Below are 25,746 nucleotides of genomic sequence, written 5' to 3'. Positions count from 1 at the left end.
TCTCTCTGTCTCATAAAAAGTCTTACACTGACGCACATACACTCTTTTTCTCTATATTTCACTCTCTTAGGCCCACGGTAGGAATCTGTTGTCACTAGACTTTGACAGGACAACTAGGACAGAGAAGATCTATGACGACCACAGGAAGTTTACTCTGCGGATTATCTACGATGCTCAGGTAAACATGCTTTGGCAATGTACACGTATGTTTTCTCATGCCAATAAAGCTCCATTGAATTGAATTGAGTTGTCATCATGAGAGAGACTCAATATGTGTCTACAATCAGAGTTTTATTTAAAAAACAATACGAAAGAGAAACAGGCGACAGCTACCTTCACGTCCTACCAACACCACAACGACGATGCTGATACTGCAGCTCCAATTCAGTTGCCTCCATAATGCAGGCCACAGAATCGCACAGTCACACAGCTCCTGTAACACGGAGAGCTGCACCCCAGTCCCCAGACAATAATTAGCTCAACGTTCGCAAGCACTAGCAGCATGTTATTTACAACAATGGAGCAGGACACGGGTGTGTGGCGTCTGCTGGCTGACGGGTCGCAAGCAGTGCCAAGCGACAGGAATGGGGCAGTGTGTGGTGTGTGTGTGTGTGTGTGTGTGTGTGTGTGTGTGTGTGTGTGTGTGCGTGTGTGTGCGTGTGCGTGCGTGCGTGCGTGCGTGCGTGGGTGGGTGGGTGGGTGTATGTGTGGGCGTGCGTGTGTGTGCGCGTTAGGCTGTTCAACAGTGACACTTGGTGGTCAAGCAACTCTTTTTCCATACTCGTGGACATGCATGGGACGGACAGACGGACATAGTTGATATAAGTGGCTAGCACCACTCATTTAAACAATAGCAACCACCTACTAATAACAATTAACCCCTTACAGGGCCGTCCATTGACCTGGTTGCCTAGCAGCAGTCTGGCGGTCGTCAACGTGTCCTACTCGCCCACGGGCCGTCTGATTGGTCTGCAACGAGGAAGCATGAGTCAGAGGGTGGAGTATGACAGCTTTGGACGGATCGTTACCAAGAGCTTTGTAGACGGCAAGGTCTGGGCCTACAGCTATATGGACAAGGTAAGGCTATCCCCTGTGGTGAAAAAAGTACTTACATTTCTTTCAATACTGCAATGTAGAAATATGTTGCAAGCAGTGGTGTCGGTTTTTACGTACCACGGTGTGGTACAAAAAACACACACAGTTACAGAACGGTGCACACGCGTGCACACTAGAACACCCCCCCCCCCCCCCCCCCCCCCTTAGAAGCACTTTGCCCAAAATCTAGCTGTTTCATAGAATTAACAAGGTTCAGTCAGATAATTCACGAATAGAACGAACCAATATTTTATTATAGAATGAGTGTGGATTGTGGAGTTTGCATGTTCTCCCCGTGTCCCCTAGGGTAGATACCCTCACAAAAACATGCCGTAATCCTGGTCTCTAAAACTACCTCCCCTACTAATTCCCCTCTGTCAGGTGAAAAGAAGCAGCTTGGACTCCTCATGCATAGAAGGAGGCATGAGGTCAGTCCGCTGCCCCCCCAGGTTGGCAGAGGAAGTGTAGCGCCCAGGATTACATTAGATAATTGGCACTGGGTGAAAAGAAAACTGGGTTACAAAATCGTGGGATAAAAAAAAAAGAAAAATTAGTGTGGATATATTTGATATTGGTGTTCAGGCTCTGCCATATGTTTCTCCCTGCTCAGCACAATTAGATAACCATCATTAACCATTAAGAGCAGGGAGATAGATATACACATTATACAGTATAACAAGACGATATATATACAAGATATATAACGCCCCATGGGGAACAGAACCAACTGCTTAAGCCCCAATGTAGTTGGAAACCAGCCAACTATTACAGTTAATTACCCTGATACGAGAAATTAATTGATCCAACAAAAGTTGCATATTTGAAATAAATTTGTCAATATAACAAATGTATGCAGAACCTTAATTGATTTGCTGATTGAATAAATATGATCAATGCTGCCCCTTCCTTTCTCGGGCCAATTTAGTTTTTTATCCAACCCCTTGTTTTCCCTCATTTGTTTCCTTGTCTGTATATAAATGGCAAATGTATATTCTGTAATCAATAAATGAAGTCCTATCATTTTGGAGAATGGGAATAATAGATAGATAGTAGTTCACATAACAAATGCTTTAAATAGGAACTGCATAATCTGCTTCAGTTTAGGATATTTAAAATCTACATTAGGTTGCCATTTATTTTCCCTAGCTTTGCAGTTTGCACTTATTAAACCTCTTTTCATCAGGATTTTTTAATGTGATCTTTTACTGATAACGCATATCACAGATATCCCAATAAAGAGCACTTTAAAACAAACATTGTGGTTACAACAAAGAAATACCTTTCATATCATGCGTCTTTTCAATACTAATGTTGTTTCATGGAGTTCCGTAATATACCATCTGAATTCCACATTTCCATAGGGACTTAATTTACATGACTCAGACTTCACAAACGCAGAGTGTTTGATGTCACAAGTTCTCAGAACCTTATCTGGATGCAGCACCAGCCTCCACTGCTATCTCCTTTTGTAGATTCTGTGTTTATCTGGATGCAGCACCAGCCTCCACTGCTATCTCCTTTTGTAGATTCTGTGTTTTTGATCAAATTGATATTGACTCGCTCCATAGATGTTCAAGTGGCTCTTTACCTCAGGGCCACTTTATTAAGAACAAACACATTTTTGAATAAATTAATGCATGCAAAAGGACTTTGTGTTTGGGGTTTATCAATTATTCATTAGTTTTGCTGGCCTTCATTAGTGACATTTTGTTTCCACGTTGATTCCACACTGCATACATTACATTATAGCATATCCAGTCCCTCTTGTGAATAATAACACACTCACACTCTTTACTTTAGCCGTTGACAATCATTGTAATGTAATCATTGTCAGTAGTAGACAAATACAATGCTGTTAATTGCAGTAATGGTAGTATTACTTTAAAAACGGGACTGCTTCACTTTTCAGCATTTTGCACCTTCATAACCGAACGGGAGCAGCCTCCAACATTAGCGTGTGTGTGTGTGTGTGTGTGTGTGTGTGTGTGTGTGTGTGTGTGTGTGTGGTGTGTGTGTGTGTGTGTGTGTGTGTGTGTGTGTGTGTGTGTGTGTGTGTCTGTGTCTGTGTGTCTGTGTGTCTGTGTCCCTTCTCCATGCTGACATTGTACATATCGACTCTGTTTCATCCTTGGCATTTCAAAAGGTGAAACTATCCCTTTAAGTCTTCTCCTTCTTTCATTTGGTAGATTATAAGATTAACTCTGTGCCTTCCTGTTACAGCAAAGCCAGCAAAGCTATGCTATCCTTTCTTGTTCTTTTTTTTCTTGTCTTTTTAGGTCAACTTTGTAATTAAGATCACTTCTGTCGTGGTGTATTCAACAAAGCGTGTTTTGTTTTTTTGGCATGAGCTGCTGCGGGGGTCAAACCTGTGACCGTAAAGTTCCAGGACGTGGGTTGTTTCTCCTTAACTCCAGAGTCGCTCTTCCTTCCTTCCATTTCCTGCCTCTTCTTTCATCTAGTTCCTGACTGCAATGGCTCCAGAGTGCCACAACCAAGTCCTAACACATTTCTTTCTTTCTTTCTTTCTTTCTTTCTTTCTTTCTTTCTTTCTTTCTTTCTTTCTTTCTTTCTTTCTTTCTTTCTTTCTTTCTCGTTTCCTTGCTTTCTATCTGTCTATCTTTCCTTCTTGCTTGCTTGTTTTCTTTCTTTCTTTCTTTCTTTCTTTCTTTCTTTCTCTCTTGGCTCGTTTCTTTCCCTCCCCTGGCCTTTCCTTCCTCTGGTCTCCTCTCCTCTTCTCTCCTCCAGTCCATGGTGCTCCTGCTGCAGCAGACCCAGCGTCAGTATGTGTTTGAGTTCGACCCGACGGGTCGCGTCACCTCGGTGACAATGCCCAGTATGGCGAGGCACACCATGACATCACACGTGTCCCTCGGTTACATACGGAACACCTACAACCCCCCCGAGAGCAACGCCACCGTAATCCATGACCTCAGTGAGGACGGCAGGCTGACCAATGTACAGTACCTGGGGACAGGTACTGCTATAGCTACATTATGATCATGTACAGCAGTGTTTCCTAAACCTTTTCACGTCAAGGACCCCCAAATTGACACTTATTAACCTGCAGACCCCCATTTGAAAACATATGCCAGCGACCCCCATAAGAGAAGATTTTTGTCATTTAGCTAGGGACTCCCTCAAGGTCCCCTGGGGAACCACTGATGTACAGTACGTGGGGACAGACAGGTACACACCTGCTAAGCTACATTATGATCACACATATGGATGACAGTTAGCAACTACAATGATACAACCTGGAGGTGTGCATATTTGAGCTGCATGGTGCCATTCATACTTTTTGGGGGGGGGGGGGGGGGGTATGGAAGTGTGTTTAAGCCAGTGGTGGAAAGGAACTAAGTACATTATTTTAAGTACTGTACCTAAGTACAATTGTACTACTGTATTTCTACTTTTGGTACTTTAAAGTAGTATTACCACTTCACCACTTTTCAACTTATCTTCATATAATTGGTCCTCACTAATGTTCATGATGAAATAAAAGTATTTCCGTGAGAACGATTATCGCATTGCAACTTTTCAGGAATAGAAAGCCTGCAGTTTCTATTAGCTTGGATTCCCCATTGATCACTGGTGGACAGGTTTCAGAACTGCCCGCAGCCCTCCCGTGAGACACAGTCGCAGACAAGACGTTGTGGCATTTTATTATGAACATTTGTGAGGAGCAATTACATACAGGTATGTTGAAAAGTGGTCCTACATTTTTATACCAATACTTTTGTACTACTACTACCACTGGCCACTGGCCCATGGGTTCGTCTTGACATTTCCAGCACCCTCTCGTGGACAGATCTGCTGACATATACAGTAACACAGACGAACAGTCACAGACAGACGAACAGCCTCATTACCTTCGTCACGCATCGCTTCGCGGCTCAACTGATATGAATAAATATGTCTACTACTACATACAGCAGGCGTGTTTGCTTCTGTTTATCTTCATGTCTGCTCACAGATTTCGGGGGCGACAGACGCAAGAATGTATTCTGGACAGCTCTGTTTCTTTCTTTTTTTTCTTGTCAAATTGATGGTATCATGTAGACAGAGATTGCACCACTGTCATCTTACCCTGTTTCTGTCCTCCTTTCTGAGTCTTAACATTTTTCCCTCCAACGCATCCCCTCATGAACTCAGGTAAAAGGTACCCCCAAAATGCCATTAACCCCATTCCTCTCCTCTCCTCTCCTCTCCTCTCCTCTCCTCTCCTCTCCTCTCCTCTCCTCTCCTCTCCTCTCCTCTCCTCTCCTCTCCTCTCCTCTCCTCTCCTCTCCTCTCCTCTCCTCTCCTCTCCTCTCCTCTCAGGCCGCAGGGTCCTGTATAAGTACAGTAAACTGGGGAAGCTGTCAGAGGTTCTGTATGACGGCACAGCTGTCACCTTCGGCTATGACGAGTCCACTGGTGTCTTGAAGATGGTCACTCTGCAGAGTGGAGGATTCTCCTGCACGATCAGATACAGGTGACACGCACACGCACGCACACACACTATGAACACAGTGTCACATTAAATACCGTACATACACAGTATATAGCCTACAGAGACTCTGATGAATTGACACTAGTGCTTTTGGATACATGGTGCAATCCTTCATGTTCATTTACCTCCAACATCCACAGACAGTCATTTACTATAAATTGTAAATGGTGCATTTATATAGCGCCTTTACACATTCGAGAAAACCATACAAGGTACCAACCTGCACATCGGAAGCAATTAGGGGTTCAGAGTCTTGCTCAAGGACACTTCAACACTGACTGACTGGTCTGGCTGGCGGAGCCCGGGATCGAACTGGCAACCTTCCGGTTCCCATGCGGACGATCTACCTCCTGAGCCACTGCCGCCCCATTATGTAAATTAACACCAATGAACACAAGTACAAAAGTACATCACCACATCCTGTAAAGTAGTAGTTTTCAATCTTTTTCATATCTGGATCCCATTATTCTATATATTGCGCCACCCCTTATCCCTAAACTCTACAAGCTCACAATGTCTCCATGTAGATCGGCTAGTTGAACTATTTTAAAGGTTTTTTTTAAATAGTAAAAAATGGCAAATTAGTTTAGTGATAAGGGTGGCGCAATATGGAGCCCTTAGCCTCTCAGACCCAAGACGTAGAATATTTTGTTATTGTTGGATTCGATTTAGTCCACAATGCCGGTAAGACTAAAGGTGACCTCTGATCTCCTCCGACTGGCTCATTCATTCCATCCATCCAGACTCATTCATTTCTTGTCTCACCGTTGTGTTAACTTGACTCTTCTCCTGTGTAGGGAGTGACAACTGCGTTGAACGGTACACTGTCCATAATCGCTGCCAGTCACATTCTCTCCTTTGAATTAAATGTTTTTCCTCTCATAATATGCCAAATAACAGCACAAATCAATATGATGTTTACTATTCCAGGAAAGCAGGTGCCCTGCTGATCGAAAACAATGACTCTGTCACTTTGGTGATTAATCTCCTTACGTTATTGTTGTAGTCTCTAGACGGGTGCTACACCAGAATGCTGTGTGCCGTACTTAACATCAGCAAGAGTACACATGTTACCAACAAGAATCTGTATGATGGAATACCAAGGGTGTGCCAGAAAGTAGCAGCCGGGAGAATGAGAGTAGCAGGACACTGCCAAAGACACCATGAGGTGCCAGGCAGCCAACTAGTGCTGTGGGAACCAACACACAGGCTGACGTCACGAGGACGACCCACATTAACGTACGTGGATGTACTCAAGAACGACGCAGGAGCACAAAGCACCAACGAGCTGGCCAGATGTATGGAGAACCTGGGATGACTGGAAGCGACGATGGAGAGCGCTCATCTGAGGACGACCTAGAGAGAGACGTTATTGTTGTTGATATTGATAGTATTGTCATAACCCTTGTTCCAACAGGAGAGTGGGCCCCCTGGTGGACAAGCAGTCCTATCGATTCTCCGAGGAGGGCATGGTCAACGCGCGGTTCGACTACACCTACCATGACAATTCGTTCAGAGTCGCGAGTCTGAAGCCTGTGATCGGCGAGACCCCGCTGCCCGTGGACCTGTACCGCTACGACGACATCTCGGGGAAGGTGGAGCACTTTGGGAAATTCGGTGTAATCTACTATGACGTCAACCAGATCATCACCACTGCGGTCATGACACTCTCCAAACACTTTGATGCTCACGGTCGGATTAAAGAGGTGAGACCATCACATCTGTACACCTGTGGTACACCTTCGAGACATTTTTTTCCCCATTCTGAATTCCCATAGACTTTTGTTAAATTGCGTCAAATAAGTATAACTGTGTTCCAAAAATAAACAAATGATCCCGGCAGTTTGACTATTATGCATATGAAGAATCAACTGACGTTGTTACTGCCACTGAAGTAGTTACATTTTCGTAGAAACACACTGTATCAAATATGAGTGACTGACTATCGTAAACAATACAGAGCCATGTGACCCAGTGCCTCCCTGCTTGGCACTCAAGGGTTGGATTGGGGTAAGTCCCTGCGATATATAGCGCCATGTCCAGAGGGTGTACTTGTACATCAAGCTGCCTCATGCTAAGGAAACGGGCGATAGTAATCTAATTTCGTCGCCGCCTTTACCCGCAACGCGACCCGCAACTCAGCCGCTGCCCGAAAATTACGAATATAGGAGCTTTCTCTGTCCCTTAATGGTATTTTCGTCCAGCATCACCCGCTATCTTTTTTGCCGACACCGGTATTTGCGCCTAGAGGTGTGAGGGGTGCACAGCACAAGTGAGACTTCAAGGCAGCAACGCAACACTCTTCCACACCATATAACGCATATAACGGGTAACGGAGGTGTTTTAGGGATTTAGACAGGTAACCAAAATATCAACTTTAGTGGGGGAACACCCCTTCCCCACTGCTAAAGCCCAAAACAGTGTATTTAGAAAGATCAGACGAAAATGGAGGCTATAGGCTCCTGCCCTATAGGCCTCATACTCGGCAAGGCTTACTTATGTGAGGAGACCCGGGTTCCAATCCCGCGGGTAGGCATATGAAACGTACTGCAGCTTTTCACTCATTCCCTCTGAACATAATGCCTCTTCTCTAGGTCCAGCTTTTCACTCATTCCCTCTGAACATAATGCCTCTTCTCTAGGTCCAGCTTTTCACTCATTCCCTCTGAACATAATGCCTCTTCTCTAGGTCCAGTACGAGATCTTCAGGTCCTTGATGTACTGGATGACGGTTCAGTATGACAGCATGGGTCGGGTTGTGAAGAGAGAGATAAAGATTGGCGCGTACGCCAACACCACCCAGTACAGATATGAATATGATGGAGACGGCCAGCTGGTAGGCGTTAAGGTGAGGAGAGTATACGTCTAATCTCTCGCTTGGGTCTCAACCTAAAAGGTTTGGGAACCACTGCGAAGAACAATTTAAGCGTATCGCTTAAATATTTACAGATACACAATTTCAATCCAGAGAGAGAGAGAGAGTGTGCGTGTGTGTGTGTGTGTGTGTGTGTGTGTGTGCGTGTGTGCGTGTGTGTGTGTGTGTGTGTGTGTGTGTGTGTGTGTGTGTGTGTGTGTGTGTGTGTGTGTGTGTGTGCGTGTGTGCGTGTGGGTGGGTGTCTTATCAGCTCAATAAGGGACATTAGGGTCATTTAGTTTCCAATTAAGGGACGTTGATTCAAGGGTCATTAGGTAACTCTACATGCATGTAACAGAAGAATGAATGTAACATAATGTTACAAGCAGAACTGTATGAACTTCAAGACAATGCATTTTTTTAACCAAATGGATGCATGTTCCTTTCTTTCCTTCCAGGTGAATGATTGGTCGGCGTGGCGCTACAGCTACGACCTCAATGGAAACCTCCACCTTCTGAATCCCGGCAGCAGCCACCCGAGCAACGCCCACGCCGGCAACCCCGGGGCCAGGCTCCTCCCCCTGCGCTATGACCTCAGAGACCGCATCACCAGACTCGGGGACATGCAGTACCGACTGGACGAGGACGGGGTGCTGAGTCAGCGAGGCTCCGAGTTCTTTGACTACAATTCCAACGGCCTGTTGGAGAGAGCTTACAGTAGACTGCCTGGAGGCTGGAGCGTCAGGTCTGTCTGTGTTTGTACTGTCAGTGTCTTATCTTGGCTTGTTGATGGACACGCTTTCATTACAATTCAGTCGACTACCCTTTTTTCACTGATGAAAACGAAATAAAAACAAATCTATGCTGACTAAAAATAAGACTAAATATATTGACTATTTTCTCAACAACTAAAAACTAGACTAAAATGTTAGGGAGGGACTAGTAGAGAAGAGATCCTGTAGAACTAAAACACAAGTAACTTTGTGTTTGTTTGTGTTCGGGTGTAGCTGAGCTGTAGCTGAAGTGTAGCTGACACTTGATTGCATGCAACCAAGTGTCAGCCATTACGATTTACGACAGCCATCAAGGCAAGCCTTTTTGCTGACAAAATCAACTGTAGATTTACTGTAGAATCAACTGTATGATATTATTTTTGTCTGCTCGACTATGGCACTAAAACACGAGAACATATAACCCCTGTACTGGCCTCATCTCACTGGCTCCCTGTTAATTTTAGGATAGATTTTTAAGTTATCTTATTTACTTTTCAATGTTTAAACGGGCTGGCCCCCCAGTATCTCTCCGAGTTCGTTAAACCCTACACCCCAGCTAGAGCGCTGAGATCTGCTGATCAGTTACTGCTAGAGGACCCAACAACTAGGAAAAGCACTAGGGGCGCATGCGGCAGAGCAGCCCCCAGGCTCTGGAAGAGCCTGCCCTTCTATATTTGATCTGCCCAATCTATAAATGTCTTTAAATCTCAGCTCAAGACTCATCTAATTTCTCTGGCTTTTAATTCCATCTGAGTCCATCTAACGTTTGCTTTTGCTTTAGCTGTCTTTGTTTTTATCTTTCATGCTTATGTTATTCCTGGGATCATGCCGACATTTCTCACATTGTGTTTCTTGCTTGTATATCAGGGGTATTCAACTGGCGGACCGCGGTCCGCGACCGGACCGCGGACCACCTCTTTGCGGACCACCCAAAAAAACAAAAAAACAAAAACAAAAAGTTAATAAGTTAATAATATAAATAACATCAGATGGTATACATTTCTCATGTGAAATTGCTGCAAAGGCCCCCAAAATGTCCCCCAAGGGCCCCCAAAATTCTGGCGCGCGCTATGCGCGCACAGTGTGGCCTGCCAGGGCGTATAACTCCCGGCCTGATTTGGAGTTCCACTCCGGGCCTGCACTCTGCACCCCATTATTAGTTGGGTGGAAGGGGATCTGATTTGTATAAGCTTGGCTTGACCATACTAAACGGGCATAGAGCCCCGCTCTTCGATGGACGCCGCGCATGGGACCGGACCTCTGTCTTATTCAAAAAAATATTTGTGGACCTTCATCATTTCTAGTTGAGGACCCCTGTTGTATATTGTGCTTCTTGCTTGTTGTCTGTTTTGCTTCTAAATAAAGTTAGATTTGATTTGAAATCAGACTTTTGCTGTCAAAAACTGAATGGGTGTTTGACTCCATGTACCAGGTACCGTTATGACGGCTTGGGTCGCAGAGTGTCCAGAAAGACCAACCAAGGAGTACATCTGCAGTTCTTCTACGCTGACCTGAACTACCCAGAGAGGATCAGCCATGTCTACAACCACTCAGGTGGAGAGATCACTGCCTTCTACTATGACCTCCAGGTAAAACCTCTGTCTGTCTGTCTGTCTGTCTGTCTGTCTGTCTGTCTGTCTGTCTGTCTGTCTGTCTGTCTATTTTTGCTTTCTTTATCCTGTATAATTCAGGATCATGTCGCTGTCCAAAATCGTTACTTTTCAGTAAATGGGGAAAAAAAGAACCTGTGTTCCAATTAATCTAAAGCAGATATTATTTAGTCACAAGCTCTTGTTAATACTTGTTAACAAGAGACAGACTTAAACTTTAAACCTGGTGTCCCTATTTTGGTCATGTCATTAGAGGTGGAAATGTACAACATTTTTCTAAAAAGATCTACAGCTACTTTGTCTCACGAGAAAGTATGTTAGTTAGTTAGTTTCATTTATTGTCCACGTGTGGAAATTCGTCTTTGGGCTCAAACAGTAAAAAACAAACGGTTACAACAACAGCAACAACACTTAACACAATTATTTTTATATCATTTAGTGCCTTAATGGCATTTGGTATGAAAGATTTTTTTTTAAATGTTACGGTTAGCTCTTGGTACTTTGTACCGTCTACCAGAGGGAAGTAGTTCGAACTCCCTGCAGAGTGGATGAGAGGGGTCGTTTGCTATCTTGATAGCTTTTTTACGAAGTACCTCCTTGTAGATACAGCCTAATTGTTGCTGTCTCTTCCCAATTATTTTTGAGGCTAGGTTTACTATTTGCTGCAGCTTGCTTCTTCCTTTTACATTTAGATTGCCAAACCACATTGACATGTTAAAAGTCAAGATTCCCTCTATCAGGTTTTTATAGACTGTTTCCATAATATGCTTGCTCACTCTAAAGGAGTTGAGCTTGCGTAGTAGGTGGAGGCGTTGGTTACAAGTTTTAAAAATCTGGTCAGTATTTTCACTGAAATTGAGTTTGCTGTCAATATATGTGCCTAAGTATTTAAAAGTGTCTACTACCTCCACTATTTGTCCACCAATTGTAATGGACTGCACAGGTTCCTTTTCATGAATGACAAGTTATTTTGTTTTTGTCACATTGATCCCTAAGGAGCTTTTATCGCACCAGTTCTGAAGAGATAACACATACACGCTCTGTATGCTTCCTCCCCCACTGTGTCCCCCTTCTTCAGTAAGGCAACCAGGGCCATATCATCCGCATATTTGAACAAATGAAACATATCCTGGTCTAACTGGAATTCATTTGTATATAAGGAGAAAAGTAAGGGGGATAAGATAGTCCCCTGTGGAGCACCGGTGTTAAGCACAGTGATGTCGGACAGAGTATAATTAACACGGACCTGTTGAGGACGGTCAGAGAGGAAGTCTCTGACAAGATGGATAATACCTCCATTTACCCCTATGTCAATGAGTCTCTGCAGAAGGGTATGTATCTGCATGCTGTTGAAAGCAGAGGTAAAATCAATAAAAAGGACCCTGGCAAAGTGGGAGGGGACTTGGAGATGCTTTGACAGGGGGTTAAGCAGGCTGATAGTTGCATCATCAGTTCCTCTCTGACTTTTATAAGCAAATTGGAGATGATCTAAGCTGTTAGAAACCATCGCTGTGATTTGTCTGCTTATAACTCTTTCAAAACATTTTCCCAAAATGGAAGTAAGAGCAATGGGCCTGAAGTCTTTTAGTTCAGTGGCTCCAGGCTTCTTGGGGAGAGGCACAATACATGATATTTTCCATAAATTGGGCATTGTTAGAGAGTCAAGCAAATACTGGAATAGCATCAACAGAATACCTTTAAGTTCATGAACATTTTCTTTCAACACTCTGCCTCTAAGGCCATCTGGCCCAGGGGCCGAGTTGGGCTTAATACAGGAAAGGCTAGCTACAATTTCATTTTCACTGAGTGTGCTTAGTTTCCCTGCCCATCATCACATTTAAACCTTCCCATGCTTTCTTGGCATTCCCTGAAAAGTATTGGTACTCAACTTTATCTTTGTAATCTATTTTTGCTTGTCTCAGTTTAGATCTTAATTCACATCTTTTTTCTCTGACTAACTCAACATCACCATTTTTAAAAGCACGTTTTTTCTCACGAATGCAACCCTTCAGATCACTAGACATCCATAAATTGTTATTAGGGAATATTTTGACAGATTTAGTTCGCATGATTTTACTTTCATTAAACAACAGATAGGATGTAAACGTGTCAATCAGTTCGTGAGGGGTGTCACATGAGTTAAGAAATAGCCAGTCAGTCGTTTCCAACTCGCATCTCATTTCCTCCTTACAGTCCTCTGTCCAGGTCACTATTTTTTCACGTTTCTTATCTTCATTTCATTTTCGCGTCCCGGTATTTTTAAGTTGTGGATACTTGTCCAGTGAATCCAAAACAGCGTTTCCTGGTTTGTCTGGGTGCCTGAGCGATAACAGTGTGTGTGTGTGTGTTTGCAGGGCCATGTGTTTATGCTGTATTGTTATGATGTGTGTGTGTGTTGGCAGGGCCAAGTGTTTATGCTGTATTGTTATGATGTGTGTGTTTGCAGGGCCAAGTGTTTGCTATGGAGGTGACAGGTGGTGAAGAATACTACATCGCCTCGGATAACACAGGAACCCCTCTGGCTCTGTTCAGTAGCAACGGACTGCTGGTCAAACAGGTGAAAGAGACAGACAGACAGACAGACAGACAGACAGACAGACAGACAGACAGACAGACAGACAGACAGACAGCGACAAAATGTTAATGTAAATGTATAATCTTTTATTATATTGTTGTATATTATATCTTGATCTATCTCAGGTTCAGTACACAGCATATGGTGAGATATACCACGATACCAACCCAGACTTCCCTTTGGTCATTGGTTTCCATGGCGGCCTGTATGATCCCTTGACCAGGTAACAGCAATGTTTCTCAACGTCAGGTCCGGGGACCACCAGCGGTATAAAAAAACTCCTAAAATGCACATAAAACAGGGGTCCTTGAAATAAATAAAAATGATAGGAATCACAAAGTTACAGTATTATACTTTGGCCAATCATGAGACAGCAGAGATCTCTGTTTTATGTAAGAGCTGAATCGTTTAATTCTGCTAGACAACAATAACACCTTAACTCTGAATATCAGCAACATGATCAGATGTTATCCAAATCAATGACGAGGCTAAAAGCATGATTGATTTCACAGCAGAAGTGTCCCTGCTTGCATAATTCTTGAATCCAGGGTTCTGCAGCGTCTGGGGGGGGGGGGGGGGGGGGGGGAATCCATACCTCTGCTTTTAATATCCCCTCAATGAGCTTTATTGTAGATCGTCTATTTTTGGTAACCATGTAAATGTCCCCCCCTTCAGTTTTAGTTTCGTTTTCATAAATCATGTGAATCATGTTAAATAAACAAAAGTTAAAAAACATTGCCTCAAGGTTGCACTCAAGTAGGCCTACAGCACTTGAGTCAGAGTGCATGTATTGACTGAGTTACTTTACACCACTGTCTCTTCCGTCTCCAGACTGCTCCACTGACAACATGTCTCTTTCTCTGTCTTCCTCCTCCGTCTCCAGACTGCTCCACTGACAACATGTCTCTTTCTCTGTCTTCCTCCTCCGTCTCCAGACTGCTCCACTGACAACATGTCTCTTTCTTCCTCCTCCGTCTCCAGACTGCTCCACTGACAACATGTCTCTTTCTTCCTCCTTCGTCCCCAGACTGCTCCACTGACAACATGTCTCTTTCTCTGTCTTCCTCCTCCGTCTCCAGACTGCTCCACTGACAACATGTCTCTTTCTCTGTCTTCCTCCTCCGTCTCCAGACTGCTCCACTGACAACATGTCTCTGTCTTCCTCCTTCGTCTCCAGACTGCTCCACTGACAACATGTCTCTTTCTTCCTCCTCCGTCTCCAGACTGCTCCACTGACAACATGTCTCTTTCTTCCTCCTCCGTCTCCAGACTGCTCCACTGACAACATGTCTCTTTCTTCCTCCTCCGTCTCCAGACTGCTCCACTGACAACATGTCTCTTTCTTCCTCCTTCGTCTCCAGACTGCTCCACTGACAACATGTCTCTTTCTCTGTCTTCCTCCTTCGTCCCCAGACTGCTTCACTGACAACATGTCTCTTTCTTCCTCCTTCGTCTCCAGACTGCTCCACTGAAAACATGTCGCTTTCTTCCTCTTCCGTCTCCAGACTGCTCCACTGACAACATGTCTCTTTCTTCCTCCTCCGTCTCCAGACTGCTCCACTGACAACATGTCTCTTTTTTCCTACTCCGTCTCCAGACTGCTCCACTGACAACATGTCTCTTTCTTCCTCCTCCGTCTCCAGACTGCTCCACTGACAACATGTCTCTTTCTTCCTCCTTCGTCTCCAGACTGCTGCACTGACAACATGTCTCTTTCTCTGTCTTCCTCCTTCGTCCCCAGACTGCTCCACTGACAACATGTCTCTTTCTTCCTCCTTCGTCTCCAGACTGCTCCACTGACAACATGTCTCTTTCTTCCTCCTTCGTCTCCAGACTGCTCCACTGACAACATGTCTCTTTCTTCCTCCTTCGTCTCCAGACTGCTCCACTGAAAACATGTCGCTTTCTTCCTCTTCCGTCTCCAGACTGCTCCACTGACAACATGTCTCTTTTTTCCTCCTCCGTCTCCAGACTGCTCCACTGACAACATGTCTCTTTCTTCCTCCTCCGTCTCCAGACTGCTCCACTGACAACATGTCTCTTTCTTCCTCCTTCGTCTCCAGACTGCTCCACTGACAACATGTCTCTTTCTCTGTCTTCCTCCTTCGTCCCCAGACTGCTCCACTGACAACATGTCTCTTTCTTCCTCCTTCGTCTCCAGACTGCTCCACTGACAACATGTCTCTTTCTTCCTCCTTCGTCTCCAGACTGCTCCACTGACAACATGTCTCTTTCTCTGTCTTCCTCCTCCGTCTCCAGACTGCTCCACTGACAACATGTCTCTTTCTTCCTCCTTCGTCTCCAGACTGCTCCACTGACAACATGTCTCTTTCTTCCTCCTTCGTCTCCAGACTGCTCCACTGAAAACATGTCGCTTTCTTCCTCCTCCGTCTCCAGACTGCTCCACTGACAACATGTCTCTTTCTTCCTCCTTCGTCTCCAGACTGCTCCACTGACAACATGTCTCTTTCTTCCTCCTTCATCTCCAGACTGCTCCACTGACAACATGTCTCTTTCTCTGTCTTCCTCCTCCGTCTCCAGACTGCTCCACTGACAACATGTCTCTTTCTCTTTCTTCCTCCTCCGTCTCCAGACTGCTCCACTGACAACATGTCTCTTTCTTCCTCCTTCGTCTCCAGACTGCTCCACTGACAACATGTCTCTTTCTTCCTCCTTCGTCTCCAGACTGCTCCACTGACAACATGTCTCTTTCTTCCTCCTTCGTCTCCAGACTGCTCCACTGACAACATGTCTCTTTTTTCCTCCTTCGTCTCCAGACTGCTCCACTGACAACATGTCTCTTTCTCTGTCTTCCTCCTCCGTCTCCAGACTGCTCCACTGACAACATGTCTCTTTCTCTTTCTTCTTCCTCCGTCTCCAGACTGCTCCACTGACAACATGTCTCTTTCTCTTTCTTCTTCCTCCGTCTCCAGACTGCTCCACTGACAACATGTCTCTTTCTCTTTCTTCCTCCTCCGTCTCCAGACTGCTCCACTGACAACATGTCTCTTTCTCTTTCTTCTTCCTCCGTCTCCAGACTGCTCCACTGACAACATGTCTCTTTCTCTGTCTTCCTCCTCCGTCTCCAGACTGCTCCACTGACAACATGTCTCTTTCTTCCTCCTCCGTCTCCAGACTGCTCCACTGACAACATGTCTCTTTCTTCCTCCTTCGTCTCCAGACTGCTCCACTGACAACATGTCTCTTTCTCTGTCTTCCTCCTTCGTCTCCAGACTGCTCCACTGACAACATGTCTCTTTCTTCCTCCTTCGTCTCCAGACTGCTCCACTGACAAGATGTCTCTTTCTTCCTCCTCCGTCCCCAGACTGCTCCACTGACAACATGTCTTTTTCTTCCTCCTCCGTCTCCAGACTGCTCCACTGACAACATGTCTCTTTCTTCCTCCTCCGTCTCCAGACTGCTCCACTGACAACATGTCTCTTTCTTCCTCCTCCGTCTCCAGACTGCTCCACTGACAACATGTCTCTTTCTTCCTCCTTCGTCTCCAGACTGCTCCACTGACAACATGTCTCTTTCTCTGTCTTCCTCCTCCGTCTCCAGACTGCTCCACTGACAACATGTCTCTTTCTTCCTCCTCCGTCTCCAGACTGCTCCACTGACAACATGTCTCTTTCTTCCTCCTTCGTCTCCAGACTGCTCCACTGACACCATGTCTCTTTCTCTGTCTTCCTCCTCCGTCTCCAGACTGCTCCACTGACAACATGTCTCTTTCTCTGTCTTCCTCCTCCGTCTCCAGACTGCTCCACTGACAACATGTCTCTTTCTTCCTCCTTCGTCTCCAGACTGCTCCACTGACAACATGTCTCTTTCTTCCTCCTCCGTCTCCAGACTGCTCCACTGACAACATGTCTCTTTCTCTGTCTTCCTCCTCCGTCTCCAGACTGCTCCACTGACAACATGTCTCTTTCTTCCTCCTCCGTCTCCAGACTGCTCCACTGACAACATGTCTCTTTCTTCCTCCTCCGTCTCCAGACTGCTCCACTGACAACATGTCTCTTTCTTCCTCCTTCGTCTCCAGACTGCTCCACTGACAACATGTCTCTTTTTTCCTCCTTCGTCTCCAGACTGCTCCACTGACAACATGTCTCTTTTTTCCTCCTTCGTCTCCAGACTGCTCCACTGACAACATGTCTCTTTCTTCCTCCTTCGTCTCCAGACTGCTCCACTGACAACATGTCTCTTTTTTCCTCCTTCGTCTCCAGACTGCTCCACTGACAACATGTCTCTTTCTTCCTCCTCCGTCTCCAGACTGCTCCACTGACAACATGTCTCTTTCTTCCTCCTCCGTCTCCAGACTGCTCCACTGACAACATGTCTCTTTCTCTGTCTTCCTCCTTCGTCTCCAGACTGCTCCACTGACAACATGTCTCTTTCTTCCTCCTCCGTCTCCAGACTGGTCCACTGACAACATGTCTCTTTCTCTGTCTTCCTCCTCCGTCTCCAGACTGCTCCACTGACAACATGTCTCTTTCTTCCTCCTTCGTCTCCAGACTGGTCCACTGACAACATGTCTCTTTCTCTGTCTTCCTCCTCCGTCTCCAGACTGCTCCACTGACAACATGTCTCTTTCTTCCTCCTCCGTCTCCAGACTGCTCCACTGACAACATGTCTCTTTCTTCCTCCTTCGTCTCCAGACTGCTCCACTGACAACATGTCTCTTTCTCTGTCTTCCTCCTCCGTCTCCAGACTGCTCCACTGACAACATGTCTCTTTCTCCCTCCTCCGTCCCCAGACTGCTCCACTGACAACATGTCTCTTTCTTCCTCCTCCGTCCCCAGACTGCTCCACTGACAACATGTCTCTTTCTTCCTCCTCCAGACTGGTCCACTTTGGCCAGAGAGACTACGATGTCCTGGCGGGCCGCTGGATGAGTCCGGACCACAGCTTGCTCCCCAGGACGGCCCACGACCCTGCCCCCTTCAACCTATACATGTTTAAGAACAACAACCCTCTGAGTGACGTCATCAACCTCAAGAACTACGTGACAGGTAATGACGAGGGATTGTTTTATTATACACCCTGATGCTAAGCAGGAGGGTGAAAAGACAAAAGGTGTTTTGTTCATGCTACTAGTTTTTTTCTTCTTCCTAATTCTCTCTCTCTCTCTGTCTTTTTGTGCGTCTGTCTTTCTGCAGATGTTAAAAGCTGGTTGGTGATGTTTGGTTTCCAGCTCAGTAACATAATCCCTGGATTCCCTCGACCTCCGCTTTATTTCACTGAGCCTCACTATGAACTGTTGGCTAGCTACTACTGGGAAAAAACGCAGGTATTCCATCCATATTTCCTTCCTTCCTTCCTTTCACTCCTGTTGCCAAAGAACCTTCCCCTAACCAGTGGTGTAAAACCAGTAAGACGCCTGAGGGCGAGAAGCGACCTCGCCCTTTAGGGCAAGGTCGCGTGCACGCATCCGCCTGGGTGACAGCAGACTGCTGGGCGAGCGCTGGCGCTTTGGAATGGGGGCTCAGATCAACATATCTGCCTGGGTGACAGCAGACTGCTGGGCGAGCGCTGGCGCTTTGGAATGGGGGCTCAGATCAACATATCTGCCTGGGTGACAGCAGACTGCTGGGCGAATACTGGCGCTTTAGCATGGGGGGTAAGATCTTAATTTTCGGGCCTGTTGAGAACTATAGCTGCACTAATAACTTTGGGGCAGGCCCATCTAGAGTTTAAATGGACAGGTATCAATCAGTTAAAAGGGAGACATCGAAGAGGAAGGATGGATGGGGAAGGATCAACATATGGAATGGTCAGCTCCATATATGGAGATCTAAGGGTTTGAGTTATCAAAAAACATGCATTACCCACTTCAGCAATATATACATTTCGGTTACTAGAAAATAGATGATCTACAAGCTCACAATGCGTTGAAACATTTGAAAACTTGAAATGGGCCATTTTGCATAATGAGTACTTTCTACTTTTGGTACTTAAAGTACATTTTGTCTACATTTCAAGTCTACTTTGCAGTATTGCTACTTTTACTTAAAGATGGAGTGCCGTGACTCATTAGACCACTTGGTGTGGTTGTTATGTGCAATGATGTCTTCCCTTTGTATTTATGTTTTTTTCCTGGAGGCTGAAACCTTGACAGTCAAATATGCCAATGAAAATAAAATGGTGATATAGTGACATCACAATATCATCCCCTCCCCTAACCCCTCCCCCTTTATCATACAACAACAGCTGTGGATGCGGCTTCAGTTCAGGTGGATCACCACCCTCCAGGCAAACCAGGCATACTTAATGAACTGGTGGGCGTGTCCATATCACATAAAAATGACATTTTAACAAATACTGTAAGCTTTTTTGAAAAAATGATTCCTCCTTATATAATACTAATACCTGATGATCATGTTTTAGGGTGGAAAAACATCAGGCCACTCCATCTTTAAGTAAACCACCTAACGTCCCTCTCATTATCTTCCTCCTGACTCCCTCCGGTCAGTCAATCTCAGGGGTCCAGCAGTCCATGGATCGTCTGAACCAGGCCTTCATGGCTCTGGAGGGCAGAACTCTGGATAAAGATGCCAAGCCGGGTCGAAAGGACCGACCCGGGTATTGGTTCGGGTCCCGGACTCCTGCTCTGCTTCGAGGAATAATGTTGGGCATAAGAGAGAGCCGCGTCGTTGCTGTCGCATCCGGATTGGCTGGAGAGGACAGTAGAAAGATTGCTCAGGTGGGAAAGAATTTTGTCTAAAACCTCAGGTCCAGGGATTACCAGGGGGTCCCAATGGACCCTTACAGGTCTGTAACTCTGAGATGGAACCACATGGGACCTTACGGGTCCATTTGGTTCCATTTGTGCACTGCATTTATACAGAATTTCACAGTGTAGATTACAAGATGAACATTGTTCAATTTGTATCGTCTCAGAGTTACAGACCCCTGGTCGGCCCCGGACTAGACATTGAGAAACAGTGGTCTATAAATCACTGGTTCGCAAACACTGGGTCGGGTTCCTTTATTCTTTTTGTTTGCTACATTTTGTTTGGAATTATTATTATTTCAAAGCATTTTCAAAAAACATTCCCAAAAGAAACTAGTTTGGTCTAGCTAAAAGGTTCGGGAACTACTGATCTAGATTCTAGACAATCCATTCTTTGTAATAGATTGTTGACCGCATCGACGTCGTTCCGCTTTCCTCTCCCTCGTGTAGGTGCTGAACGGCGCCCTCTACCTGGAGGGCTCGCGCTCGACAGTGGACGGGAGGGACTGCCACTTCCTGGTCAAGCTGGGCATGGCCGAGCCCGAGCTCCTCCCCCTGGGTGTGACCGGCGGCAGGAAGTCCCTGGACAGCGGCCTCAACGTCACCATCAGCGGCCGCTCCCGCCGAGGCCTGATCATCGAGATCCACAGCGCGGCCATGTCCGTCAGCATACGCTACGGCCTGGGCGCCGAGGTGCTGGAGCGCGAGAGGGCGCGGCTGGCGGAGGAGGCGCACGCCCGGGCCGTGGCGCGGGCCTGGGCGAGAGAGGTGCAGCGGGCCAGGGAGGGGAGGGAGAGGGACGGCGGGAGGGTGTGGGCGGAGGGAGAGAGGCAGGAGCTGCTGTCGACGGGGAAGGTGAGCGGCTACGACGGATACTACATCCTGCCCGTGGAGCAGTACCCCGAGCTAGCCGACAGCAGCACCAACATTCAGTTTCTCCGTCAGAACGAGGCGGGAAGGAGGTAACAGACACCGGGGAGGTAACGTCATCTGTAGCACCGGTGTGGAATATCGCAGAGAAGCAACACATTACTCTGGTTGCTGTTTTGCACCCCTCCCAGATTAATTCAACCAAAATGTTTACAGAGAGGGATGCAAAATAGCCTCAAGACAGAACGGTGGGATCTTTTGCACTGGAGGGAATCTGGATAAAAAAGAAAATAATACATATTATACTTATCTGATAAAAAATATAAAAAGCAGGAAAACAGAGTTTGTCCTTTGTAGTTTGTAATGTTGGCAGTCTATAAATTCAAGTTTATCATTTTGCACTAATTGTATATTGCTCTTGATAACAGCATCAACTAAATGGCTAAAATGTCAATCTCCATTATAGATGTGTAGGACTGCTCGGACTCCCAAACAAATAATTCTAAAAAGGGAATTTTAAGAGGAATGATGGAATCAACAGGATCAAAATCTCCTGTGGGTTGTCATCACTTTTTTTTACACAGTTTAAAGGAGAATTCCGGATTAACTGTTTTCTTAATCTGGTGTGATTTTATTCATCCAATGACGAGTGGTACAGGTGAAATATTACATAACATCCAGAGCGCAGCGCAGCTCCGACTGCGCGTTGGGTCATACGCTAAATCACTTATTTTGATCGCTTGATTTTTTTTTACCTACACATCTGTCTTTCATAATGACCAAAGTCGTTGCACAGTGTTTTGTCCCAAAGGCGAACAAGCCTAAAGCCCAAACCACACCAAAGGGTCAAGATGGGTTTTTAAGGTCAACCAAAAGTTCCTACCGGTGTGGTTGGGGTTTAGACCCATGCTCTGAGCTGCAGTCCATGCTGGTTGTTGGATATAATAAAATCAGATTACGATAAGAAAAGCGCCGGTCCAGAATTATCCTTTAAATTGAAATGGACACTGATGAGGGCCACCAAATTGCCGCTTTACATTGACTTGGCATAGGAACTGTGACATCATCGAGACCCACACCCTGACCTTCCTACTGTGGTGACTGAGGGGAAACCGTCAGGGACCCCTCCAAACACCAGCGCTTTGCAAACTATGGTTTGAGGACTACATGTAGATCTCAACCCGTTTCCGGTGGGTCTTAAAAGTTTGTAAACTGTTGATTGTAGTGTGTTTATTAGATCATCTTTTCTAATCAGCCTGTATAACGGGGGAAGAGAGTGTTTAAGGATTTCACACCATCCGAGAGAAAATGGAAAGGGCAAAAATAATGTATTTACTTCCTTACAGAATGTTCAAACTGCCAGCGTTGCCCAAAAGACGTTACTGTACCTCCATTAATTTGTTACAGCCAGAGAAACATCACCTCACTTCCTCGTTTGTCGGAAAGTTGACAGCACTTTTGGACACCCATCTTTGGCCAATGGCCAATGACTGATTAGTGTTGCTGCACAGTATTACAGCAATGTTATTTGTGCTACAGTATTGTCTGCAATCTTGGTTGTCAAAACACGATATTATTACCAACAGGTAATAAAGCAGAGCAGACATAGTCGGGAGTTCACAAGGAGATAGGTTGCAAATATGATTCGTCTCCAAGCCTGACAATTGGGTTTCCTAAAGCTCACCCAAGACGTTTAGCACAGGGACCGGAATTGAAGTCCCATAGAACCCTGGACCCAGTCAGTTGGATGTACATAACACCAGTGACTCAACCCATGGTCCTCTGGGAATGCATGTATGTATGTATTGTAAAATGAAACTAGAGAGGGGTGCTCCGTGGGGAACACATCTCCGCCAGGAGACGTGCCCCTGCCTCCCTCCATCGTTGTGTATCTCTGTGGTTCATGATGTGATGACATTGTTTTGGCGTGCATGTGTATGGAAAGGCACAGAGCAATGGGGGGGAAATGCTTTTTTTAGGGGCACTAGCCCCCTATGTGCAGCTTTTTGTGTGTCCACAAACTTTGTCCTACACAAACATTACATTCCCATTGACAATGAATGGACAATTTTACATCATAATGTAAACACAAACATTAAATTCCCATTGACAATGAATGGACAATTTTACATCATAATGTAAACACAAACATTGTCCTACACAAACATTAAATTCCCATTGACAATGAATGGACAATTTTACATCATAATGTAAACACAAACATTGTTGTATATTGAAGACAAAAGTGGGGAGGCCAATTCTGATTGGCCGGAATGAGATGATGTACGATGATAATAGCGCCCCCCCACTTCACACGGGTGTGACTTTTTTTAATATATTATAAAGGATGCTGATCGTTAATGCCTTTTGTCCATTATGTTTCTACAGGGCCAGACTGGGAACACAAATCAGGACAGGAATGTAAATAATAGGGGCCCGCCATCTCTGTCCAACAATTTAAAAAGAATACTTAGAGCAGGCAGCCAAAGCGCGCGCTGCAAGCAGCTGATAGCAAGCAGCTATGACCTTGGCTTAGTGGCAGTGTGCACTGCAGACTGTGCACAAAAGACATCTACTGGTGTAGTAGGTTGCGAGACATAGCCTCTGAATCTCACATACAGAAACGGACACACAGACCGACAGACAGGGGTAAAAACATAATCAGCCGGCCCTGATTTGTGAATGGGCTGCATTGATAAAAAAAAAAAAAAAAAATCGACACAGCTTGGCAGTGAGAGGCCTATTGGATCACTAGAAAATGCAATAGCTGGTAAATGTAATATTTCTGAAACTAAGAAACTTCAGTCTTTTTACCTCTCTTGCTGTCTTTCTGTCTGTTTTGCTGTCTCTACAGTAGCTTGCTATCGATTTGTTGCAGATAAAGTGTTCAGACGTACTGATACTATGTCAGATCATTTCCTCTTGAGTTCTTTATATTGCACTAAAACGACAATCATGAAGAACGTGTGCTTAACAGTTTGTATAGAATTTTGACTTAGACAAAAGGTTATCATTTCTGCTCTGTTTTTTGTAAGGATTTAAATATGTTCTTAATGTTTGTTGATATTTCACTTTGGCAGAAGAAAATGTTTACCTGTTTCAGTCAATGTGTCTAAAAAGGAACCATTTGGCAGTCATTGTATTGGCTAGCTCACAAGTGTGAATGTGTACTGTATGACTGACTTTTTTCAGACTGAAAACCAATATTGGTGCTCAACTCTCAACAATTCATGAATTCCTATGGAGTACTTGGAGGTGTGTGTACTAATATAATCTCTGGCGGGCAGAAGCCGCATGTCGTTCTTTTCAGAAAATGAAAAAAGTATCTGTGTTCCAATGGAATCCAATGTAGTAGTTATTTAGTCACAAGCTCTTGTAACTACATTTGATATTTATAGAATAACTTGGAAAAAGAGAATGTGAGCACTCATCAGTTAATGGTTCACATATCGGGTGCAAGGCTCTGAAAGGAGTCAAGTAGCTTAAAAAGTTCACCAGCACTCTCTTTAAGTCCTTTTAGCATCTCTTATTTATTCATGATTAGCCAGCCAGCAGCAGCAAGAATGAAGGTTTCTGCACACGGCCTTCTTCAACGTGATAATTCTGCTGTGTGTCGAAACAGTCATTCTTGTTGTTGTTGTTCCTGCTGCTGCGTCATCATCAATAAATAAGACATCCTACCAGGAATGGGTTCTTGAAGCTAAATATTTATAAAACACCACAGACAGACTTAACCACTTTCAACCTGTCGTCCCTATTTTGGGCAAGGCATTATAGGCAACCATTTTTCAAGAATCTTCATTCTATTAAGATATAGCAGATCTAAGAGCATGCACAGCACATTGGCTATTCCCATTACTTTTGGGTGACACTGTCATACAGCAAAGTCTAAAATATGGCATTAATTTGTGGGAGGAAAAAAAACACATTTCTGCCCGACAGCCATTATGTAAAAAATGATATGTAAAATTGTATGTTAAGAAGGCACAATCTGCAATTAGCCAGATAACTGGAAAGGGGGGGGGGGGGGGGGGGGGAAGAAGTATTGCTGCTGGCTGTTGCTTTCTTTCTTTCTTTATATTATTTCTTTTTTTCTCTTCTTTCTTACAGATGTTTTACAGATTTTCATGTATTTTCACAAAATTCTCTGCCTAAATGAGTCATTATGTTTCTTTTGTTGTGTATAGTAATGGCAAAGATTGTGTAAATGGTAACCTACAGTGTTGGTAAGTAAATGTAATAGTAATCCTTGGATTACTAATAGTCACATTACAAAAAAAGAGAAGAAAAAATAAACTACCATGTGCAGGCTGATTCCAGTGAGTCTGATGGATCACATTATGTGTATCGGGAAATGACATTTTTGAAAGATGAAGACGTAAGTGTCTCAGCATCCTTATGATTCATAATTGTATAGCACTTTAAATAGTCACAAGGTTTTGTAAAAAAGAGAAAAAGAAAAAAGAAAATCAAGCATATTACTATTATAGTCCTGTAAACTGTCTTGAGGAAGTTATGTATAATTAGATTGCAGTCAGAAGTAATCTATTGGGTAATTAATTAGTAATTGTTGTACCATGATGCAATCAGAAATTATTTGTAACTGATTACATTTTCACAGCCAGGTAAAATCATGCACATAGTACTTCCGCAATTAACTCCAATGGGGTGTTCAATAAAAACTCTTTTTAAGTATTTTTAGTGACATAAATGACTGTCCAATCATTCTTTCGAGTGAGCAACGTGTC

General features: G+C 44.7%; 1 protein-coding gene across 1 annotated transcript in view; it reads left to right on the top strand.

Annotated features, from left to right (window-relative positions):
* Nucleotides 1-21,415, top strand: part of LOC310855054 (teneurin-2-like) — a gene marked incomplete at its 5' end in the record, with an annotated part of 111,946 nt that extends 90,531 nt beyond the window's left edge. Inside the window, 14 exons of the mRNA XM_083759909.1 lie at nucleotides 71-178; nucleotides 889-1,077; nucleotides 3,841-4,069; nucleotides 5,416-5,569; nucleotides 7,005-7,293; nucleotides 8,276-8,434; nucleotides 8,899-9,185; nucleotides 10,646-10,802; nucleotides 13,270-13,380; nucleotides 13,524-13,621; nucleotides 18,238-18,407; nucleotides 18,555-18,685; nucleotides 19,868-20,098; nucleotides 20,579-21,415. Of these exons, the coding sequence (XP_083616035.1) occupies nucleotides 71-178; nucleotides 889-1,077; nucleotides 3,841-4,069; nucleotides 5,416-5,569; nucleotides 7,005-7,293; nucleotides 8,276-8,434; nucleotides 8,899-9,185; nucleotides 10,646-10,802; nucleotides 13,270-13,380; nucleotides 13,524-13,621; nucleotides 18,238-18,407; nucleotides 18,555-18,685; nucleotides 19,868-20,098; nucleotides 20,579-21,094 (2,829 nt within the window). The 3' untranslated portion in view covers nucleotides 21,095-21,415. The remainder of the gene's footprint in view (nucleotides 1-70; nucleotides 179-888; nucleotides 1,078-3,840; nucleotides 4,070-5,415; nucleotides 5,570-7,004; nucleotides 7,294-8,275; nucleotides 8,435-8,898; nucleotides 9,186-10,645; nucleotides 10,803-13,269; nucleotides 13,381-13,523; nucleotides 13,622-18,237; nucleotides 18,408-18,554; nucleotides 18,686-19,867; nucleotides 20,099-20,578) is intronic.
* Between the last annotated feature and the right edge of the window lie 4,331 nt (nucleotides 21,416-25,746).

The sequence above is a fragment of the Protomyctophum parallelum genome (genome assembly GCF_964188405.1).
Source record: "Protomyctophum parallelum genome assembly, chromosome: 1".
In the NCBI taxonomy this organism is placed as follows: Eukaryota; Metazoa; Chordata; class Actinopteri; order Myctophiformes; family Myctophidae; genus Protomyctophum; species Protomyctophum parallelum.
Note: the sequence above shows the minus strand (reverse complement) of the source record. Positions and strands in the feature narration are given on the sequence as shown.